Source organism: Salarias fasciatus, chromosome 10 (genome assembly GCF_902148845.1).
Source record: "Salarias fasciatus chromosome 10, fSalaFa1.1, whole genome shotgun sequence".
Classification (NCBI taxonomy): Eukaryota; Metazoa; Chordata; class Actinopteri; order Blenniiformes; family Blenniidae; genus Salarias; species Salarias fasciatus.
The window spans coordinates 3,404,751-3,422,704 of record NC_043754.1 but is presented as its reverse complement, the minus strand read 5'-3'; the positions used below and the strand labels follow the sequence as shown (position 1 = coordinate 3,422,704).

The 17,954-nt window shown below is 42.3% G+C and overlaps 2 protein-coding genes across 2 annotated transcripts; both read right to left on the bottom strand.

The window, feature by feature from the left end:
- Positions 1 to 5,089: 5,089 nt before the first annotated feature.
- mmp13a (matrix metallopeptidase 13a) lies at positions 5,090 to 7,710 on the bottom strand. Its single transcript, XM_030100771.1, has 10 exons — positions 7,593 to 7,710; positions 7,272 to 7,516; positions 7,037 to 7,185; positions 6,802 to 6,930; positions 6,527 to 6,688; positions 6,317 to 6,440; positions 6,084 to 6,217; positions 5,834 to 5,993; positions 5,640 to 5,743; positions 5,090 to 5,553 (listed from the first exon to the last, which is right to left on the bottom strand). Exons 1-10 carry the CDS (start codon positions 7,689 to 7,691, stop codon positions 5,444 to 5,446), a joined length of 1,416 nt encoding a protein of 471 aa, XP_029956631.1. The 5' UTR covers positions 7,692 to 7,710; the 3' UTR covers positions 5,090 to 5,443.
- A 1,934-nt stretch (positions 7,711 to 9,644) lies between these two features.
- Positions 9,645 to 17,496, bottom strand: LOC115395655 (collagenase 3). The gene is made up of 10 exons (XM_030101284.1): positions 17,365 to 17,496; positions 15,177 to 15,421; positions 13,671 to 13,819; positions 13,314 to 13,439; positions 13,050 to 13,211; positions 12,709 to 12,838; positions 12,496 to 12,632; positions 11,464 to 11,623; positions 11,201 to 11,301; positions 9,645 to 10,040 (listed from the first exon to the last, which is right to left on the bottom strand). Exons 1-10 carry the CDS (start codon positions 17,494 to 17,496, stop codon positions 9,925 to 9,927), a joined length of 1,458 nt encoding a protein of 485 aa, XP_029957144.1. The 3' UTR covers positions 9,645 to 9,924.
- Positions 17,497 to 17,954: the final 458 nt, after the last annotated feature.

Here is a 17,954-nt window from a genome sequence, read left to right as displayed (position 1 = left end):
TTTGAACAGAGATCTCAGATGCTGTTCCTGGTATCTGCTTGAGCCATCCTCCCAGCTTGGGGGTTCCTGCTCCCAGCGTCCCGATCACTACTGGTATCACTGTTGCCTTCACGCCCCACACTCTTTCTCTCTCTTCCCTCAACCCCTGGTCTTTCTCCAGCTTCTCGTGCTCCTTTTTCCTGATGTTGCCATTGCTTAGGATTGCTACATCGATCACCACAGCTGTCTTCTGTTTATCCACCACCACTATGTCAGGTTGATTGACCATCACCTGCTTGTCAGTCTGGATCTGGAAGTCCCACAGGACTCTCTGTAGGTATTTGGCTGTGGCTGACTTTCCAGCTGCCTCCTCATGGTTACCATTTACCTGTGGGATCCCCAGGTACTTGTAGCTGTCCTGCACATCTGTTATGTTCCCTTCAGGTAATTCAACTCCTCCAGTTGTGATCACCTTCCCTCTTCTAGATACCATTCGTCCACACTTATCTAGTCCAAATGACATCCCAATGTCACTGCTGTATATCCTGGTGAGGTGAATCAGGGAGTCCATGTCACGCTCATTCTTGGCATACAGTTTGGTGTCATCCATGTAGAGGAGGTGGCTGACAGTTGTTCCACTCTTGAACCAGTATCCAAACCCGCTCTTGGTAATGATCTGGCTGAGGGGGTTCAGGCCTATCAGAACAGCAGGGGGGACAGGGCATCTCCTTGGTATATGCCGCATTTGATGCTCACCTGTGCCACTAGCCTGGCATGCCAGACTGACCTCATATGTTCCACACAGAGACATCTCCGTCTATCCCTGAGCATGGAGAGACAGTCTGGCATGCCAGGCTACTGTGCCACTGGCTTTGAGTTGGCCTCCAGACATGTCTTCCACAGCCCCATTGAGTTCTGAATGAAGCTCCTTAGAGTCCTGTTGATGTTGTACAGTTTCAAGCACTCCAGTATCCACGTGTGTGGCACTGAGTCATAGGCTTTCTTGTAATCAACCCAGGCAGTGCACAGGTTGGTGCTACAGGCCTTGCAGTCTTGGGCAGATGTCCTGTCAACCAGCAGCTGGTGTTTGGTCCCCCTGGTGTTATTGTCAATCCCTTTGTGCTTTACTCATGTACTGATCCATGTGCCTACTTATCTTGGCCACTATGATGCCTGATAGGAGTTTCCATGTGGTGCTGAGGCAGGTTACAGGCTGGTAGTTTGGATTTAAAATGCTGCAGGGAGAGTTTTGACAGGAAGAAATTATATCAATGTTATTTTTTCTTTAAAAAGCTTTTATTTTTTTTCTGTTCTCTCAGCCAAAATCCATCTTTGCTCAAGTTAAATACAGAAGTCAGGTTTTCCTTCATTCAAACGCCTTTTGATTTAAGTGTTATGTACGAACCAACAGGCAAACAAGCTCAAAACAGCTCAAACAGCTTAAAAACAGCTCAAAGACGGAAACCGAGGCAGTTATGTAGAGAGATAAAAATACATACTTTATTACTCAGTAGACACAGAAAAAGACGATTCACCACCTGATAAATATGGTGAGAGAAAAACACACAACTTGGTTAAAACACCCCCGAGCAAAGCAGCCCCCCTCAGTCTGTTGCTGAGCCTTGGCTGGTACTTCCTGAAAGCAAACACACAAATCCCCAAACAACCAACAAAAAGCAAAATGAAATCAGCAAACAACCCAACCAACGAACGCTCCCAAAACTGACACAGCTGGGGCAGAGTAAAGAAAACACAGCAAGGAAGAAACCCCCCCCCCCCCCCAAAAAAAAACAGAAGACAGAACAAGGCAACAGAGGCAACTTGGCTGTCCCGACCCCTCAAGCCGCTACGCCCACCTGCTCGCTGGCACTTAAAGAGGAAAGAAACAGAAAATATTAATACACGCCAAACCAAGCCAGGAGACACGCATGCTGCCACATACCTGCTCCAATCCAGAGGTGCCAAGGTGAAGGAAGTGTGTCTGCACCAAATTTATCCCCTCCCACAACACAGCCCAGCTGGCCATTGGTTCCTGCCACAGCTGTGAGGCTTCACCATTCACCAGCCGGTTACAGGTGCAATATGTGAAGAAGCCAGTGGAGGGTGTCTGTTTTCCACAATCCTTCTTTAAGGAGTCTGTGTAGAGGATTCTGTCAGTGTGATGGCCCCTGTGTGTGTGTGTGTGTGTGTGTGTGTGTGTGTGTGTGTGTGTGTGTGTGTGTGTGTGTGTGTGTGTGTGTGTGTGTGTGTGTGTGTGTGTGTTTCTGTTGCTGACTAAAACCTCGCCTCCTTATTCCACAAACTCAGCAAAGATAAACCTGATTAAACTAATGACTTAGTTCTGTAATTTATCACGAATGTAAACGTATGAGAATTTCATTAATTACAATTTTCTGCTTTAATTGCAGAGGACTTTTTTTTCTGTCTTCCCCATTGACTCTTTAAGTCTTTTTCAGTGTTTGACAGGTCCGAGACTAGATCTGGTTTACTTGTTTTTATATTAAATATGTGATTTTTTTTTTCCTGATAATGATTTGGCGGAGCAGCAGTAGAGGAATTAACCTCAGTTTTATTTCCTCCGGTCCAAACACAAACTGTTAAAGCTGGAAGATCCAGATATTTCTTCAAGTCATGTAGACACATTTATGAAGGTTTAAGGGTTTTAGTACTTGTGGGGCTCAACTTTCATCTTTATGAGCAATTTAACAGTGAAAAGAAGAACAACAACCTGAACACACTCAGTTTATGATTGAAATACTGAAATAATTCTCACTGAGTTCTTCATTAAAAATGAAAGATGAGGTTTTGGTTGATCCACCGTCATCCATACATTATTACACTGCTTTGTTAGATTATAATCCACCAGGTGGGAATAAATACCTCACAGAGGAATGTTTGTTTTTCACTCCAGCGTAGCTGTTCTGAGCTTCACTGAGGGTAAAGGAGACTCTCATGTCAAAGTTCTAACAGTGAAATCAACCAGTAGGAGCATTAAAGAGAGAACACTTGAGAATCGCTGAGAAGAGGTGATACTATGAACAGAAACAATTAATGCATTCATGACTTTGAGGGATTAGGTGTTTCATGTTAAAATGAGGACATGTCCTCTTTTCATAGCTAAAAGTGCTCTGAAGTGACCCACGAAGGAGGAAATTCAAACTCTTACCCTGGGATTGAATTATTTGTCTGAATTATTTTTTCTACAATGAAGAAACAGCAGTTTATTTAAGTATTGAAAAGAATTTGATTTAAAACATTATTTTTCCTTTATTATATGAACTTGAGCTGAAGCTTTTTAAATGTTACATATATGTAAATGATTTTATCTAATAATGCAGAATATTTGTATAGTTATCATTAAAAAACTCAGCCATGCTATATCTTTTCTTTTTATAAAGAGACTTATCAGTTTATTGAGCTTCTTTTTCCTCTGACATCAACATATTTAAGCTTTTTTAGATTGAGAAAGTGCAGCGGTTGGTGCTCCCGCCTCGCAGCAAGGATATCCTGTGTTCAAGTACCTGCTGGGTCTTTCTGTGTGGAGTTTGCATGTTCTCTCTGTATGGATGGCCTCTTTAGGTACCCTGGTGTCCTCCCATAGATGGAGGAGATGCAGGGACATGAACTGTACAGGGGGAGCCTAACAGGCCTGCTTTTTAAATCCAGCTGTAACTTCTGCCAGATGATTCAGGGATTTTGTGTGTTATAGCATAACTTTGCTGTCAGCTGTTCACTACAGCGCCCCTAATGGAGAGGTCACAGACTGAGGCCCTGCAGCAGAACCAGCTGCTGGGCTTCTCTCTGCACCTTTCTTGTTTAATCTGAGCGGTCACGTGATGTTTCTCTGCTCCTGGAGCCACTGTGGTGTTTTACTGTGGCAGAGGACATCTGACACATGATATATGAAACCTCTTGTCCATTCAGGACAACACACATCCCCTCAAACTCATTCACAATTACACAAAAAGATTGATGCACAGAAGTCTATATGAACAAAATATTTTGCCTTCATTAAAAAAAACATCTGAAGAACTAAAATATTTTTGTAACAGTTTGTCAGTATATTAATACATTTTATCAAATGATGATTTATTGAAGATGATTCAAATGTCAACATTGTTAAATTACATGTTGACTTTGACTGTTTGCGTCAACAATTTTTTCCTGGTAAATTGTGGCTCATGACTTGGTCCTAAAAACAAACCGATGACTTATTTCCCTTTTTCTGGAAATGTGAGGAATGGATGAAAAATGTCAAGTCACGCTCCGAGCAGGCCGACAAGTGTCAGGGATCACGATGTGGAAGCTTGTTGTCATCGTCTTCCTCAGTCAGAATCAAGACAATCTAAAAGCCATGGCTACAGCTTTAACAGAGAAGTTAGTCATCTGGAAGAAGAAGCAGATTAGTATGCAAATAAAAAAGCTATGCGAGGCCAAGTGTGAGACAGAAGAAACCAAAAGAAAGAAAGCTGCCATAAAGATGGAGAATCAGATGCTTGTAATGCAGACTGACTGTTCTTCAAAATATGTTTTAGGCCATTTATTTCTTTGCTTCAAGTTGATGTTTTTAGAGAATCTCACAACCTGCTTCGCTGCAATGAATAACCTTTTTCAATCAATTCAGAGCTGATCAGACTCACTTTTGTTGCTGATCACAGGGTTGCAGTGTGGGTAACGTCGATGCATAAAGCTTTATCTGTTTGGAACTTTTTTTTAGCCAAAAATTGAAGTTGATGTGTGGAAATGTGCATAAAGGGTGCGAGTTAAACATTTAAAGCTATGAGAAACAGAAGTCAAGTTGCATCATCATAACTAAACTGCTGTCACTGTTCACTAAACTCTTACAGAAGGAAATACAGAAGTTGTATTTATTACAGCGATTTGACTTTTCATTTGGGTAATTCTAAACTGTTGGAGTTGCAATTCAGCGTGAGTGGACTTTGTGGGAATTGTGTGTAGATATATGCTTTTCCATGATCATCCTAATGTTTGATTTGTGAGTACAGAGAGTGATTATTTCCTCGACAACTTTGAAAGCAACATGCTTCAGATACCAGGTGATGTATTCCAAAATGCCAATTTATTGTTTCTCTCGTACATTTTTCTCCATTATGTACAATACATTCATTTGATTTGTCACAGTTATCCTCAAGTGAGCACAAAGAAATGCACAAATAATAAAACACAATCATTTTACTTCATTGAACAGAAAAACAAAATCAGCTCAAAAATGGCAACTGCAACAGCTGTGCAATGCATATGACATAAATAAACAAGAGAGTTAAATAAGAGATAAATTAATTTTCAAGTGTTAATAGAAAACATACAAAATCAAAAAACAAAATAAGGTGCTGTTTTTTCAAATGCATACATTCAATATATGCATGTAACATTGAAGAAAATGGACGTTAAGCCACGTTCACTGCTGTTCAGTGTGGCTCTGTAAAGTGCTTGGTCAGCTGGTTCAGTAGTTAGTGCAGCGCAGGAAGTAGCTGTTCCTCAGCACACGGAACAGCCTGCCGCTCCTCAGGCTGTACTCAAACATGTAGGGTCCGCTGTAGACGTAAGTGAAACCTGCGGAGCAGAGAGTCAACGCATTAGCACTGCTGCAAACTGACCACAGCCGTGTCTTCGTTTGTGCACACTGGAGTGCTGCTCACCTCTGTACTGGAAAGCCGCCGTAACCTTGCCCGACATGCCGGAGAAGGTCTCATCCACCCGTTTGGGGAATCCTTCATCCATAGTCTCTTTGGCCTCATCGTAACTGAGGAGAAAGATTCACAGTTAGAACAATTTACCAAGAGTTGTATCATCCTGAACACCTTGAATTCTCCAGACTGTAATTGAAACACACCTGTAATAATTGCTGCCAACAAAGAAGAGAGTCTTGCGGGATGCAACATCGTAGAGGGCAGCGTCGACTTTCTTTGTAGTTTTGGGCAGACCAAGACTGGAAAGTGGCTTAGGATAGCCAGACACAAGATCATAGCCGCTGAAAGCCCACACTTGGCGTCCTGTGGAATGGTTTTAAAGAAAGTATGAGTAATCTGTGTGAAAACAAACATAGCAGATGCATCCTTGAGGTGAGCACAGTGTAAATTTACCTTTAAAGAGCAAAACTCTGTCTGACTGCTGGCTCTCGTAGGCGGCATCAATATTGACAGGTGCATTGGGCCAGAAATTGGTGATGCGGGTCTGCTGAGGAGTAGCGCTCTGAGGGTAGCTACGCCAGAAGAAGCTGAAAATACATGCAAACAATCAACGTTAAGTTCATTTTGTGAAGGAAACACCTTCCTGCAGACCTTGCAGATGCACGGACACTCATCAGATCCAATACCTGTCCTTGAAGAAGAGCATCTCTCCTCGAAGGGTGGCAACAGCATCCAAGGTCATGGTGGAATCACAGGCGTTGGGTGTGGGGGGAGCTGTGGGTCTAGGCTCAACTGGATCCTCATTTGCACCTGGTCAACAATCGTGATACATTTTTAGTCAAGTAAGGTCATTTGAAGGCGTTTGGTGGGAATTCTGCAGCAGTTTGAGTACTGACCATAGAGAGACTGGATGCCGTTCACATCATCCTGAGGCAGAACAAAGGTCTCTGGGTTGGAGAACGAGTAGATAGGATACATGAGAGCACCAGGATCATCAGAGTGGGACAAGCCCAGAGAGTGACCGAACTCATGGGCGGCGACCAGAAAGAGAACGTATCCTGAAGGAGAAACAATAGAGGAGCCGGTCGGTTAGAGCCAAGGTACATGAAGTCCAAATATAGGCTGTATGGTCATTTCTGTCAGAAAGGGCGTCAGGTTTTGCTAAACGTACCTCTGTTTGAGCTGAAGGTAAAGTCCTCATCATCATCAAAATGGGCATCTCCACCGATCCCAGTAGACGGGGCAAAAGCATGGGCCAGGGTGCCGCCAGGACCATCGAAGGGGTAACCATCGCCATGTGCTGTGGATATCAACAATGTCAATTTGGCTGAACGGGTGCAGACACAAACTTTTAACTATAAAGCAGATATTAAAAATTCATTTTAGAGATGAGAACTTGTGTTTACCTTGTCGACTAAAAGAGATCATGATATCGGCGATTCCATTGTAGATTCTGGTGAATCTTAGCGGCGTGACCTGAGCCCAGACCTGCAGAGCTCTCTCGATGGAGTCATCCACCTCAGCAGCAGACATGTCAGGTGTGTAGTTCTCGATCCTGTCAGACGGAAAGCTCCTCTGATTAACAACATGCTCTCCTGCATCTGCAAGAACTGCAACAAATCATCCTTGATGATCTTTTACCTGTAGGTGAGGCTGTTTTTTTCCCACTTGAATCCCCCGAAAGTTGAGAAACGGGCCACTTTTTGATCTGAAACGCCACATCGAGGCTTCTTCATCATGGCCAGGGTGTCAGTGTCCAGAGTCCCCGTGATCTGCAGACCGAAGAACCTCTGCATCTCCATCAGCTTCACGGCGGCAGGGTTGAACCCCCGCCTCACAGTCGGCCCGCTCTCCTCTGTCAGGTTGAAGAACGTCTTCAGGTAGTTCTGCAAGGGGAAGAAAATATTGTACACACATACACCCAAAAAATCTCTTCATGCAAAAGGAGAAATCAGGACATACCTTTGCAAAGCTCTCATCCTGTTGGTTAATCTGCGATAGTGGTGCGCAGTAAACTGCAGCTGCCAGACTCAGTAGTATGCTCAGGTTCAAAGTATTCATGTTTCCTCTCTGAATGAATTTGTGTTTCTGTGGTGCTGAAGCGACCGTTTTATAGTCTTTGGACTGGGTGTGTTGAGCAACACGCCTCTTACGTGAGTGACTCAGGAAATTTTCCCTGCATGGAGAGCAGAGGAAGTGACTCTGATTGCTCATACGGCTGAGGAGTTTGTTAAATTGATGATGACATTGTCACTCAAAGGGCTTGTGAGCATGTGGGAAGATTTTCATGACAACCCTAATATTATTGTTGTAGGAATACTGATACAAAGTGCAATATTTAATGCTATGCATTTTTGCAGCATAATTGTGCTGCATGCATGGGAAATAATCTGTGATTAACTATAGTGAATTGTACCTCCCATAATGTGTGTGTCTTCAGACAGTAATGGAAACGTCAGATATTTCTGCGCTGGTTTTGTGTGACCGAAAGCTCCAGAACAGATTCTAAAATACTTAATTTCATCCTTCAGATAAAATCAATAATAAACCTTTTATAGTAGGATTTGCTCTTTTTCTTTCATTCTTTGGTGTTTTGTCAGTCTGTTTTTGACTGATTTATATGGTTACGCTTCGTTTCACATTAAAGGATCTGGCAGGCGGGGTAATGAGAGCTGCCAAGAATCAGTCAAAGGAGAACGTCATGCCCCAACTGGATTGAAGTCACATGTGGGAAAAGGGATTAATAGCGTGATGTCATTTGTATTGTACATCCCATAAACTCCGATCAAACTTTAAAATTATTGTATAATCAAATAGATAGAATATTTCATATTCCTTGATCGAAGAGCCAGTTGAGTCAACAGCAGATGGTTTTTTTCCACCTTGATTTGTCTGTATTAATCCACAGTCACTGCCTGTTAAGTCACAGTCTCAGTGGAAATCTACATTGCGGTTACAGTTTCCCAATAAAGGGCTGAAAAGAAGCAGTAACGACTTCGTGAGGCAATGAAGTGTCGCAGGTGAATCAGCAGCATTAATTGCAGAAATGAATTCAATATGGCGAACACTTTAAACTGCAAATATTTTCAAGGTACATTAGGCAGTTGACATAGATCAGAGATTTGATGGTTTTTAAGATTGTTTTTAGAGCAGCATCTCGCTGTTTTTATCATTAAAACTTCCATTTTTAGATCAGTGGTGTCATGTTGAACAAAAAGGGTTGTACATTGACTTTTAAAGTGGACAAAAGACAAAGAAGATATGAAGTCATGATTTTATTCTAGAGGCCCTCGAGCCCTGGAGCGGGTGGTTTGTGGGAACTCATAATATATCGTTTGGAGGGTAAATTAGGCTTAACAGTGCCACAGTCCAAACGGTGAAGTCCAACTTGGACTCAGAAGCCAAAACCCAAGACGGCTCGGCCCTGACAGCACAGAGATGCAGGAGCATACAGAAAACGAAGACTGAGCTGACTGAGCACCACAGACATGACACGCACACAAGACGATCGGCCAGTCAGAACACAGACAGCGAGCCCCTTATAAGCCCAGAGCACCAGGTGAGGGCAATCACACACTCAGGCACAGGTGAACCACATCAGGGAAGGTGGTTATCCATGCTTCGAATATGTGGTACTGTATATGTGCATCTCTACTTCACTTTCACTGAAAAAAAAAATACTGTTCCTAATTTGGGAAATGCCAAAGTTTTATTAAGAGCAAAAACAGATTTTAGATGTTTTTTGCCTGATTTAAGATTGATATGAAAAACAAAGTCATTGTAACTTCAGTATTTTCAAACACAAGTAGACATAGCATTTTTGTGCAAGGAAAGATGGGACTTTTGGATATTTCACAGTACTTTTGCACCTGGAGGCATGTTTTGTTTTTGATTTCTTTCTTTTCAAACAGTTTTCAAGTTGGTACCTTAAAAGCTTTATCCCTGGAGAGAGTAAATAAAACACAAAACAGGAATTTATTGTGCATTAACGAAAAAAAATATAGATGGTCCATTTAAATTCTTTATTTCTTAAAAAAAAATTCTTATATAAAACAAACCTTTTTCATCTATAAAAAACAAAACAAAACATGAAACTGCACTTTGATCCAAGGCATAAATGCCATTGTTACAACATCGCATTGGACGCTTTTTACAACTTCCTGATATTAATCATCAGTTCCCCCGTTCTGATTCAGACACTTTGTGGTTATTGCTGCAGAAGTGCTTCGTCAGAGTTTTTGTTTACACACACTGGCTGGAACTCCTCCAACGATCCCTTCTCCGGGATTGTTTATTAGTCGCTCTCCTTCTGGCAGTCCAGCAGCTCGTTGGTGGGACTCATCGACGCCACACTTTTTGACTCCATGTTGTATTTGTACAGGACGTTTCCCTTGAAGAAATACACGAATCCTGTTGGGAAATAAAGAACTCATCACTGGAAAAATATATACTGTGATGGAAGATAGTTGTTCTTGGAGCAGCAGTGCATCTACTGTATGTGCAGTATTGTCAACAAACACTTTACTGCTTCGTGAAGGCTGCTGGGAATGCAATGCATTAACTCATTTTTTTATATTGCTATCAGAAGTACTGAGTTAGTTCAGGATTAACAAGGCAGTCCTCTGGCAAAGGAGAGTTAAACAGTAACAGAACATATTGTAATAGTTCTGGGGAGCAAGATAGACAGGGACAGCCGCTGCTGCTCGTTATATCCGATAATTACCCACTGGGGATGCTACGACAGAAAGGTCATAATGTTATAGCTGATCAGAGTATGTGTGAGCAGCAGGCTGGGGTGAGCAGTGGCAGTAACACCATTCAGAGTGAAGATGGATGAGCATTATTCAATACAAATATGTCTCAAAGTCAAACTGTGATCGCCTGCTAACGGAGGGAAGCAAAGACAGGAATTAAAAGGTGGAAAATAAGACAGATGAATGGTTGGTTTGAACTGCATCCAGATAATGTGCTCGACAACTGAAGATGAAAACCTGCACGACTGAGCAGATCCAGACAACTGAAAGTTGATTATACTGTATGTCATCTTTGAAAAGATTGGGCTCATTGCAATGGTGGTTTGATTATCACTAAATAAATCCATTTAACACGTGCAAAACTATTTTATTGGCTCAATAATATAGTTATATGTAATGTATTGTATATTCTTACTTTCCGTACAGATGCAGAGGAATCCAGGCAAGAATCGATATGAAATGTTAAAATCATTTTAATTCAGTGTGATGTTATGAAAAATTATTCATGTCCACTTCCTATCAAAATATTTGCTGTTTTAGTTATCTAAGTTGCAGAAATATGTTATGTGCCATATTTTATATTTTTCTAAAGGTTTTTCTAATAATTTAATAAGCTAAACACTTGAAAATTTGGTCAACATTCATGGTCACTTGAATTTAACTGATGCATCTTTAAATTAAACAAAGGACAGATGAAAAAAAAGCTGTTTCATCATTTGACTGAAATCTTTCCAGCTCTGAGTTGCTTCCCATGCTTTCGGGCTGTAGACTCCACAACGTGTGCAGCAGACTTAAAAAGAGAAGTGATGGAAGTACCCTGGTGGAAGACAGCTGCGTCTATCGGCGTTGGGATTCCAGGAAACTGCTCTCCGATGAGCGTGGCTGCTCCCTCCATCGCCTCCTGCTGCTCATTGTACCTGGATGTCACACAAAATGACAACACAACACAGCTCATCTCAGCATTTCAGTCAACAATGTTGTTAATGCATCACGGCTAGAAAAGAGGAAGTGGCTGGCTCACTGTCTTCACAATATGAGAACTCTGTTGCAGAAGTGATAACAGGAAGTGTGTGCGGTACCTCCAACACTCGTTCCCAGTGAAGAACATGGTGCAGCGATCTTCTCTGAAGTGAAGCGCAGCGTCTACAGCTTTGATTCTGGAGGGGAATCCCAGGGCGGAGATGTTCCTAGGAAAGCCTTCCTGGAGTGATAACTGCCTCAGTACCCAGTACTGATCCCCTGAGACAGAGTCACATCCGTCATGCTGAGGAGTCACTGCTCGATGCATCAGGCCCAGTGTTTTTTATACACACAGGAAAATTCATGATAACTCTGTGTTCATGTGTTTGTGGAGTTACGTGACGAGACAACTTATGAGAAAGTCACAATGAAAATCTGTACAAAGGTGATGTAGGGAGCATAACTACAGACAGAACCAATTGCTCTGCTAACCTGTAAATCCCTTGGTTTTTAATACAACACTTTCCATGATATTTCAAAAGAAAATGCAACATTTTTGCTTTTACTGCAGCAGTTTCATGTTTACAAAGCAAATCGTTTTACACAGCGCATCATTTTTTCCAAAACGATGTGCATTTACACAAATAGTATAAAAACAATGTAGTTAGCATGTTGGGTCACTACTGGGAGCTGCTTTTATGTAATAACCAGCTATGTATGAATACAGGGAACAGTAAACAGTGAAGCTCCTTTAAAGTGTCTTTCCTCATCGTTTTGTTCCACTCATCAGTTGTTTGGAAAAAATTAAATGTCTCCTCATATGCAGATGATGGTGTGGTAAAGTTAAGCACGCAGTAAAGAGCACACACCCCAATTATTATTATAAATGAATCGTTCTCATGCAGAAAAGTTGAGTTTTTCAGTGTTTCCACATTCCAATGTCACCGAAAAGTTCGACCTCAGAACAAAAAGTTGTGTTTTCAGTGACTCCGGGCACTGTCACCGTGTAAACAGACACCCAGAATGTTTTCCATTTTCCATTTTAAATGTAAAGGTTATCAAGGCATTATTTTACAGATCTGGCCCACTCAGGAGGAGATTGGTCTGCATGTGGCCCCTCATGTAAACATTCAGGACTTGCTTCACTTTACCTTTGAAAAACACGTTCACGTACTTCTCCACGTTCTCATACGCCGCGTCCAGGTGTGACGGCACGACGTCCGGCCACAGGCTGCTGATCAGGGTGATTCCCGTTTCGTCAAACTGGGGATGTTTGCGCCACATGAATCTAAGAAGGAACAGAGAGAGCTCAGACTGATTCAGGAAGATGACTCGCCGTGCGTCTGATGCAGAAATCTGCGTACCTGTCCTTGAAGAAAAGCAGCTCCTGCTGTAATTCTGTCACAGCGTCAAAAGACAAGTCCGGATCACATTTGTCAGGCGTTCGCGGAGGAGGATTTTTCAGGACCAGCTTGGCAAAATTGGGACTTATACCTGCAGGAGGCAACAATTCAGGCAGTAACCCAGACAACTTAGCACTTTCCCTACAAGTAAATGGTCATTATCATCTTATAAGTTACAGTTTGCATGTTCTCATGAATAAACAGTCTTTTTTTTAAGTTTTTTTAAGTTCTGATGACCCGGTTTGGTAAAATCTGCCGTTGGCCGAATGTCAGCTAACTAGCTGAATCCACTCCAAACTCACCGTAAAGGTGCTGGATGTCTTTGACATCCCGAAATGAGAGCTGCAGTTCGTAATCGGGGGCAAAGTTATACGCCGGGTACATGACGGCTCCAGGGTCCGGAGAGTGGGGCAGACCCAGTGCGTGGCCGAATTCATGCACCGCCACCACGAACAGACTGTAACCTGACACAGGGCCAGAGCCTTTATTGGTGTTCAGCGCTACAGAAAGCATCACAAACACAATAAGTGTGAATCTGTGGTGTACATGCAGGCTTCTTTCAGTACCGGTGGAATTAAAACTCCAGTCTTCTTCTGCGTCAAAGTGCACGTCTCCCCCGATCCCAGAGCCGGGCAGGAAGGCGTGAGCAAGGATGCCGCCGCTGCCATCGAAAGGAGAGCCATCCTCATGATCTGCAGCACGTTAGCAAACAGCTTTACTGTCTGTGCATTAGTTTCTTCATGTAAGTCAGAATCAGTGTGTGTGAGACGTCAGTTGGTAGCCATGTGACACATGTTCACATCCATCTCTTTAAACTGTCTGATTCCAGGTTGATTCATTGATCCAAGGTCCTGCTTTAACAGATCAGCAACAGTATTATCTACTCCTAACATCAGTGTGAACGTCAGACTCATTAAACTCACCGCCGCTGTGGAAGGAAATGACGATGTCGGCTTCTCTTCTTCTCCGCTTGCGAAGTTTCATCAGAGCAACGTTGGACCAGACCTCCCAGGCCGCCTTGAAGAGTTTACGAACCTTCCAGGCTGAGATTGGGAGTTTCCTGCCAACGATCCTGATGGTAAAAAACAGCGTCTTCATGTCATTCAACAGATTGTCATATTATCAGAGTGACATGAGTGAAAACAGTGAAATTCTATAGAATAGTTGGCTTTTTGGTCTGAGGGTGAAAAAATAGAGTTGAACAGACAAACACAATCAAATAAATTCAAAGAAGGTGGAGAAAAACAACAGATTGAACAGATTAAACTTGTCAGAATGAGCATTTAAGGCAGATGTAACCTTCATACTCATTCATGTTTATCTTTTTTTACATTCAACATGCTGATTTTAGACATTTTTATTGCTTTCCTAACAGCAATGCTCTGATATTTTTTGTTGGATTTCACTATAAACGTTGTAGAGGACGGCTCCTGACAGGGGGAGGTGATGGACTTCCACAGTTTCTGCAGCAGCTGGAAGAAATATGTGATTTCCAAACAGGTTTCTTAAGATATCTTATGCGGCTCCTCCAACCAGTGTTTCTCCATGAATTACATTATCTTCCCCTTAAGTTTCTTCACATTTATCGCTATTCATTTCCTTTTCCTGTTTTTAAACTCACTGTATATTCTTGATTTTCCTCTCTCATGGTGATTATCAAAACGTTTACAAACACCCATGTTTAGCAAAAATCGAATTTGAATGGAGCCACAAAACACATTTAACCTTAAAAATGAGGCTAACACAGCTTGTGAAGTTTCATGAATGGTTTTAATAGATGTACAAAAACTGGTGTTGCATTTATGAAGTTGCAATCACAAATTTTATTACATTTTCAACAGTTTTTGTCAGATTTTAGCTGTTTCAACAATTTTTTAAGCAGTTTGACATGTTTATCTTTTATATTTAAAAAAAAAAATTTCAATTTAAGAGTTCCAGCCTTTTTTGGTTTTTTTAAAACTGTTTTGGCAGCTTTTGCTATGTCTTGTGGTTTTGGCTATGTTTCTTATTATTATGGTTATTGTCCCTTTTTTCAAAGCTCTTTCAGCCAGGAGTTAAGAGTCCTTTCTGAGTTATAAATCTTATAAAAATGATAAAGAAATGTTCATTTATGTATAATTTAGTGAAAAATTAACGGAGCCACGACAGATGGGCTGCAGAGCCACAGGTTGAACACCCCTGTTTTATGTCCTGTTTACATGTGAAAATGCATGTTTTGCATTTTCATTTCAGAAAAGATTCACATTTACACAGCAACATTTTGAAAACGATGTCTGGTTCCACAGAAATTGCAGAAACGCTGAGAAAAATGTTTGTTTGTGACAACAACATGTTATAAACGTCTTATAGACACTCTTATGGACACACCACCAAGTTGAACAGTTGACTCCCGTGTCTGGGAGACTGTGGACTGGGGTTCAGGGCTCCACCTGTAGCTGAGCGTGCTCGTCTTCCAGCGCATCGTGTCTCCGAACGGCTCTGCGTCCGACAGCCCGCAGCGCGGCCTCCTCATGACCGCCACCGTCTCGTTGGTCAGCTCGCCGCTCGGAGGCAGACCGAAGAAACGCTGCATCCTCTTCAGCTGATCGCACAGTCTGCTGTTCTGGTCCTCGTCCGACTCCGCGGCTCTCCTCCGTCTCTCCGGCTGGAAGCCGTAGAAGTGGCGCAGGTATTCCTGCAGGACGTAATTCACACTGTTCACAAGAAAACCAAGCAGTCTGGACACAAAACATGGATATTTGTCACGTGAACTGAGAGGGAACGCTGATGCTCCAGACATGAATTTACAGTACGCATTCCAAACATGTTCTCCAAACTTTAATAACAGGAAAACGCTGCTCAGGTAATTGCAGGTGTCAACATCAGCCGCAGGAGCTTGAAACTTTCGAGCTCAGGCTTAAAGGATCATCTGTGGCTTCATGGACATTTTCTACACCAGCGTTCACAATCACTTTCTTTCACGTCATGCCTCTGCAGACAGAAGATTCGTTATTACTTAGAAAAACAAGGACGTGTAGGCCAAGCCGATCATGTTGAGTGGTTCAGATGTCAGGAGCTTAATAGAGAGGCGTGGAGAAACTTGACTCCAGAGTTGAATGTTTAAAAGACATTAAATAAATGGCTGTTGCATAGCAGAGAGTTGCAGCAAAATTAGTTGTTTTTTTTTTGTCTTTCCAATCAATAAGTTATGAAACTAAAGGAGATGGGGTTGGAGGTGGGTTGATTCAACTTTCCACTGGGAAAATAGGATGTAACTTTAAAAAAACGGGATGTTTCTTAAAGCCAATGCTAGAATGCTTTTCAGCTTTCAGTTTAGAAATTATTTTATTGATCTAATTTGTGGGAAACCAACCTTTAGGTAATAGAAGTGAAAATAAACTGGAGCATTTGCCGTTAACATGACAATGCCTTCAAGTAAATGTAAAGCTTTCCTTGTGTTTTGTGTGTCCGTTTACACTACAATGCCGCTTATTGAAACTGCTCTGACCCCATCTCTGTGAAAACAGAACTTTTCTGAAACTCTGCTGCTGCTGCACAGTCGATGTCCAATAAAAACAAAGTTTCCTCCAGAGTGTCATGACTCCCAGTCCATATTCTACTGGACTGAGTTTTAGAGTTGACCGAGTTCAGCAAAATTCTTATTTTGCCTTGAAAACCTTTTATACACAATGAATTTTCCGTCAAGTGCTTTAAAAGCAGTACAATCCAGCTTTAATTAACAGTTACATTCAGCCAGCGCTTCCTTCAGAGCATTTTACCATCAATCACACATTTACACAGCAGATTGACAGTCGACAATATGTGTTTCTTGGCAAACGTTACACCTAACCGCAGCTCCGTGTGAAGCCACTAGTACACCCAGATTTCATTATGCAATCAGATCTGTGGCTTTCCTGAAGATGTGAGTCAGACTGAGATTCAGACGTTCATCCAGTCATTATCGTGATGAGGCATTTCGCTTCGGGTAACGCTTCCATCCATGAAAAAATAATCGGCGAGTTATCTAATTACCAGAAAGTTGTATTTTTTTTGGCAAATTCATCCTTAGAAGTAATTGTAGTTGTAATTGGGATGTTAATGTGATCAAATAGTTTGGCCACCCTGGTTCTGAACCTCCGGCAGAGCAATGCAGAAGGACAAAAAGGAAGAACTGTAGTAAGACATAGGTTGTTATTTATTTATTTATTTTTACATTTTTTTGTCATTTAACAGTTTTATTGTTGCAGAAATGTGCAACTGTGGATGCTAAATGCAAAATTGAACCAACTTTCTTTATAAAAGTGAAATAGCAAGATAAATGACAAATGTGCTGTTTTAATGAAAAAGTAAAGAATTGTGCTTCCCATTGATCCAACAACCATTAATGATAAAACGTTAAAATGTGAAAGGTACAAGGAATCTCAGCAGTCAGTGAGAAATGATGAACTGAGCTGTGGTTCAGGAGGGGTCAGAGGGTTGGATGTGGGTCCACTGTTAGGCCAATTTGTAGAATTATAAAAATAAAAAAAATTAAATAAACAAAAATATATTTCTTATCTGAACAAGCGAGCTCCTCCAAAACAGATCTGCACTCCTGCCGAAGAACCGTAACAATAAGAGAGTGATAATGATAAATACCTCTGCAAACTGCCGGTCTGCTTCAGAAGGTCCAGGTCGAGGCTGTGGGGGGCCGCCGGGGGGCCGCAGAGGCCGAGCCACCATCACGGCCAGGCCGAGCATCAGCAGAGGGAGGACGCTCCCCCAGAGCATCCCGACGCTCGGCTGAGAGGAAGCCACAGTGTGTGTGAGAGGCTGCTCACTCAGGGGGGGCTGCAGCTGAGACCACCTGTTAATTATGCTGCTGAGCTCCTGTCCCAACAAGACCGAGAGCGCCGGCTCGGGCTCGGGCACGGCGGGGGCTTCTTCTGGAGTACTATGGTATACTGGAGCTATGACATTCTCACATGGGCCCTCTCCGTTCCCACAGTCCCAAACGCACCCCAATCATCAGATTAGATGAAAGAGCGTTTCAGCCCGCATTGGTCATGCATGTATGACCCCTGATGTTGCTCATGACGTGGATAATGAGAGACGGACCACCGAGACCAGCTGCTCGGCCTCAGCCGCTCACGAGGCGTTTCGTTTGTTGGATTTGCATATTGGAACTGCTCTGGGACGCAACCGCATCGTTTTATGGCGGCTGATAATTCCAGGTTGAGACGGCTGAC

What these genes read in the sequence shown, in the direction of transcription:
- mmp13a (XM_030100771.1), bottom strand. Translation starts at nt 7,691, where the DNA reads ATGAATACTTTGAACCTGAGCATACTACTGAGTCTGGCAGCTGCAGTT. An exon ending in AAAAACAGCCTCACCTACAG is followed by an intron (nt 7,186 to 7,271) that starts GTAAAAGATCAT and finishes TCCGTCTGACAG; the next exon opens with GATCGAGAACTACACACCTG. An exon ending in TACCTTCAGCTCAAACAGAG is followed by an intron (nt 6,689 to 6,801) that starts GTACGTTTAGCA and finishes TTTCTCCTTCAG; the next exon opens with GATACGTTCTCTTTCTGGTC.
- LOC115395655 (XM_030101284.1), bottom strand. Translation starts at nt 17,496, where the DNA reads ATGCTCTGGGGGAGCGTCCTCCCTCTGCTGATGCTCGGCCTGGCCGTG. An exon ending in CGTGAACGTGTTTTTCAAAG is followed by an intron (nt 11,624 to 12,495) that starts GTAAAGTGAAGC and finishes ACTCTGTCTCAG; the next exon opens with GGGATCAGTACTGGGTACTG. An exon ending in CGCAGCTGTCTTCCACCAGG is followed by an intron (nt 10,041 to 11,200) that starts GTACTTCCATCA and finishes ATTTCCCAACAG; the next exon opens with GATTCGTGTATTTCTTCAAG.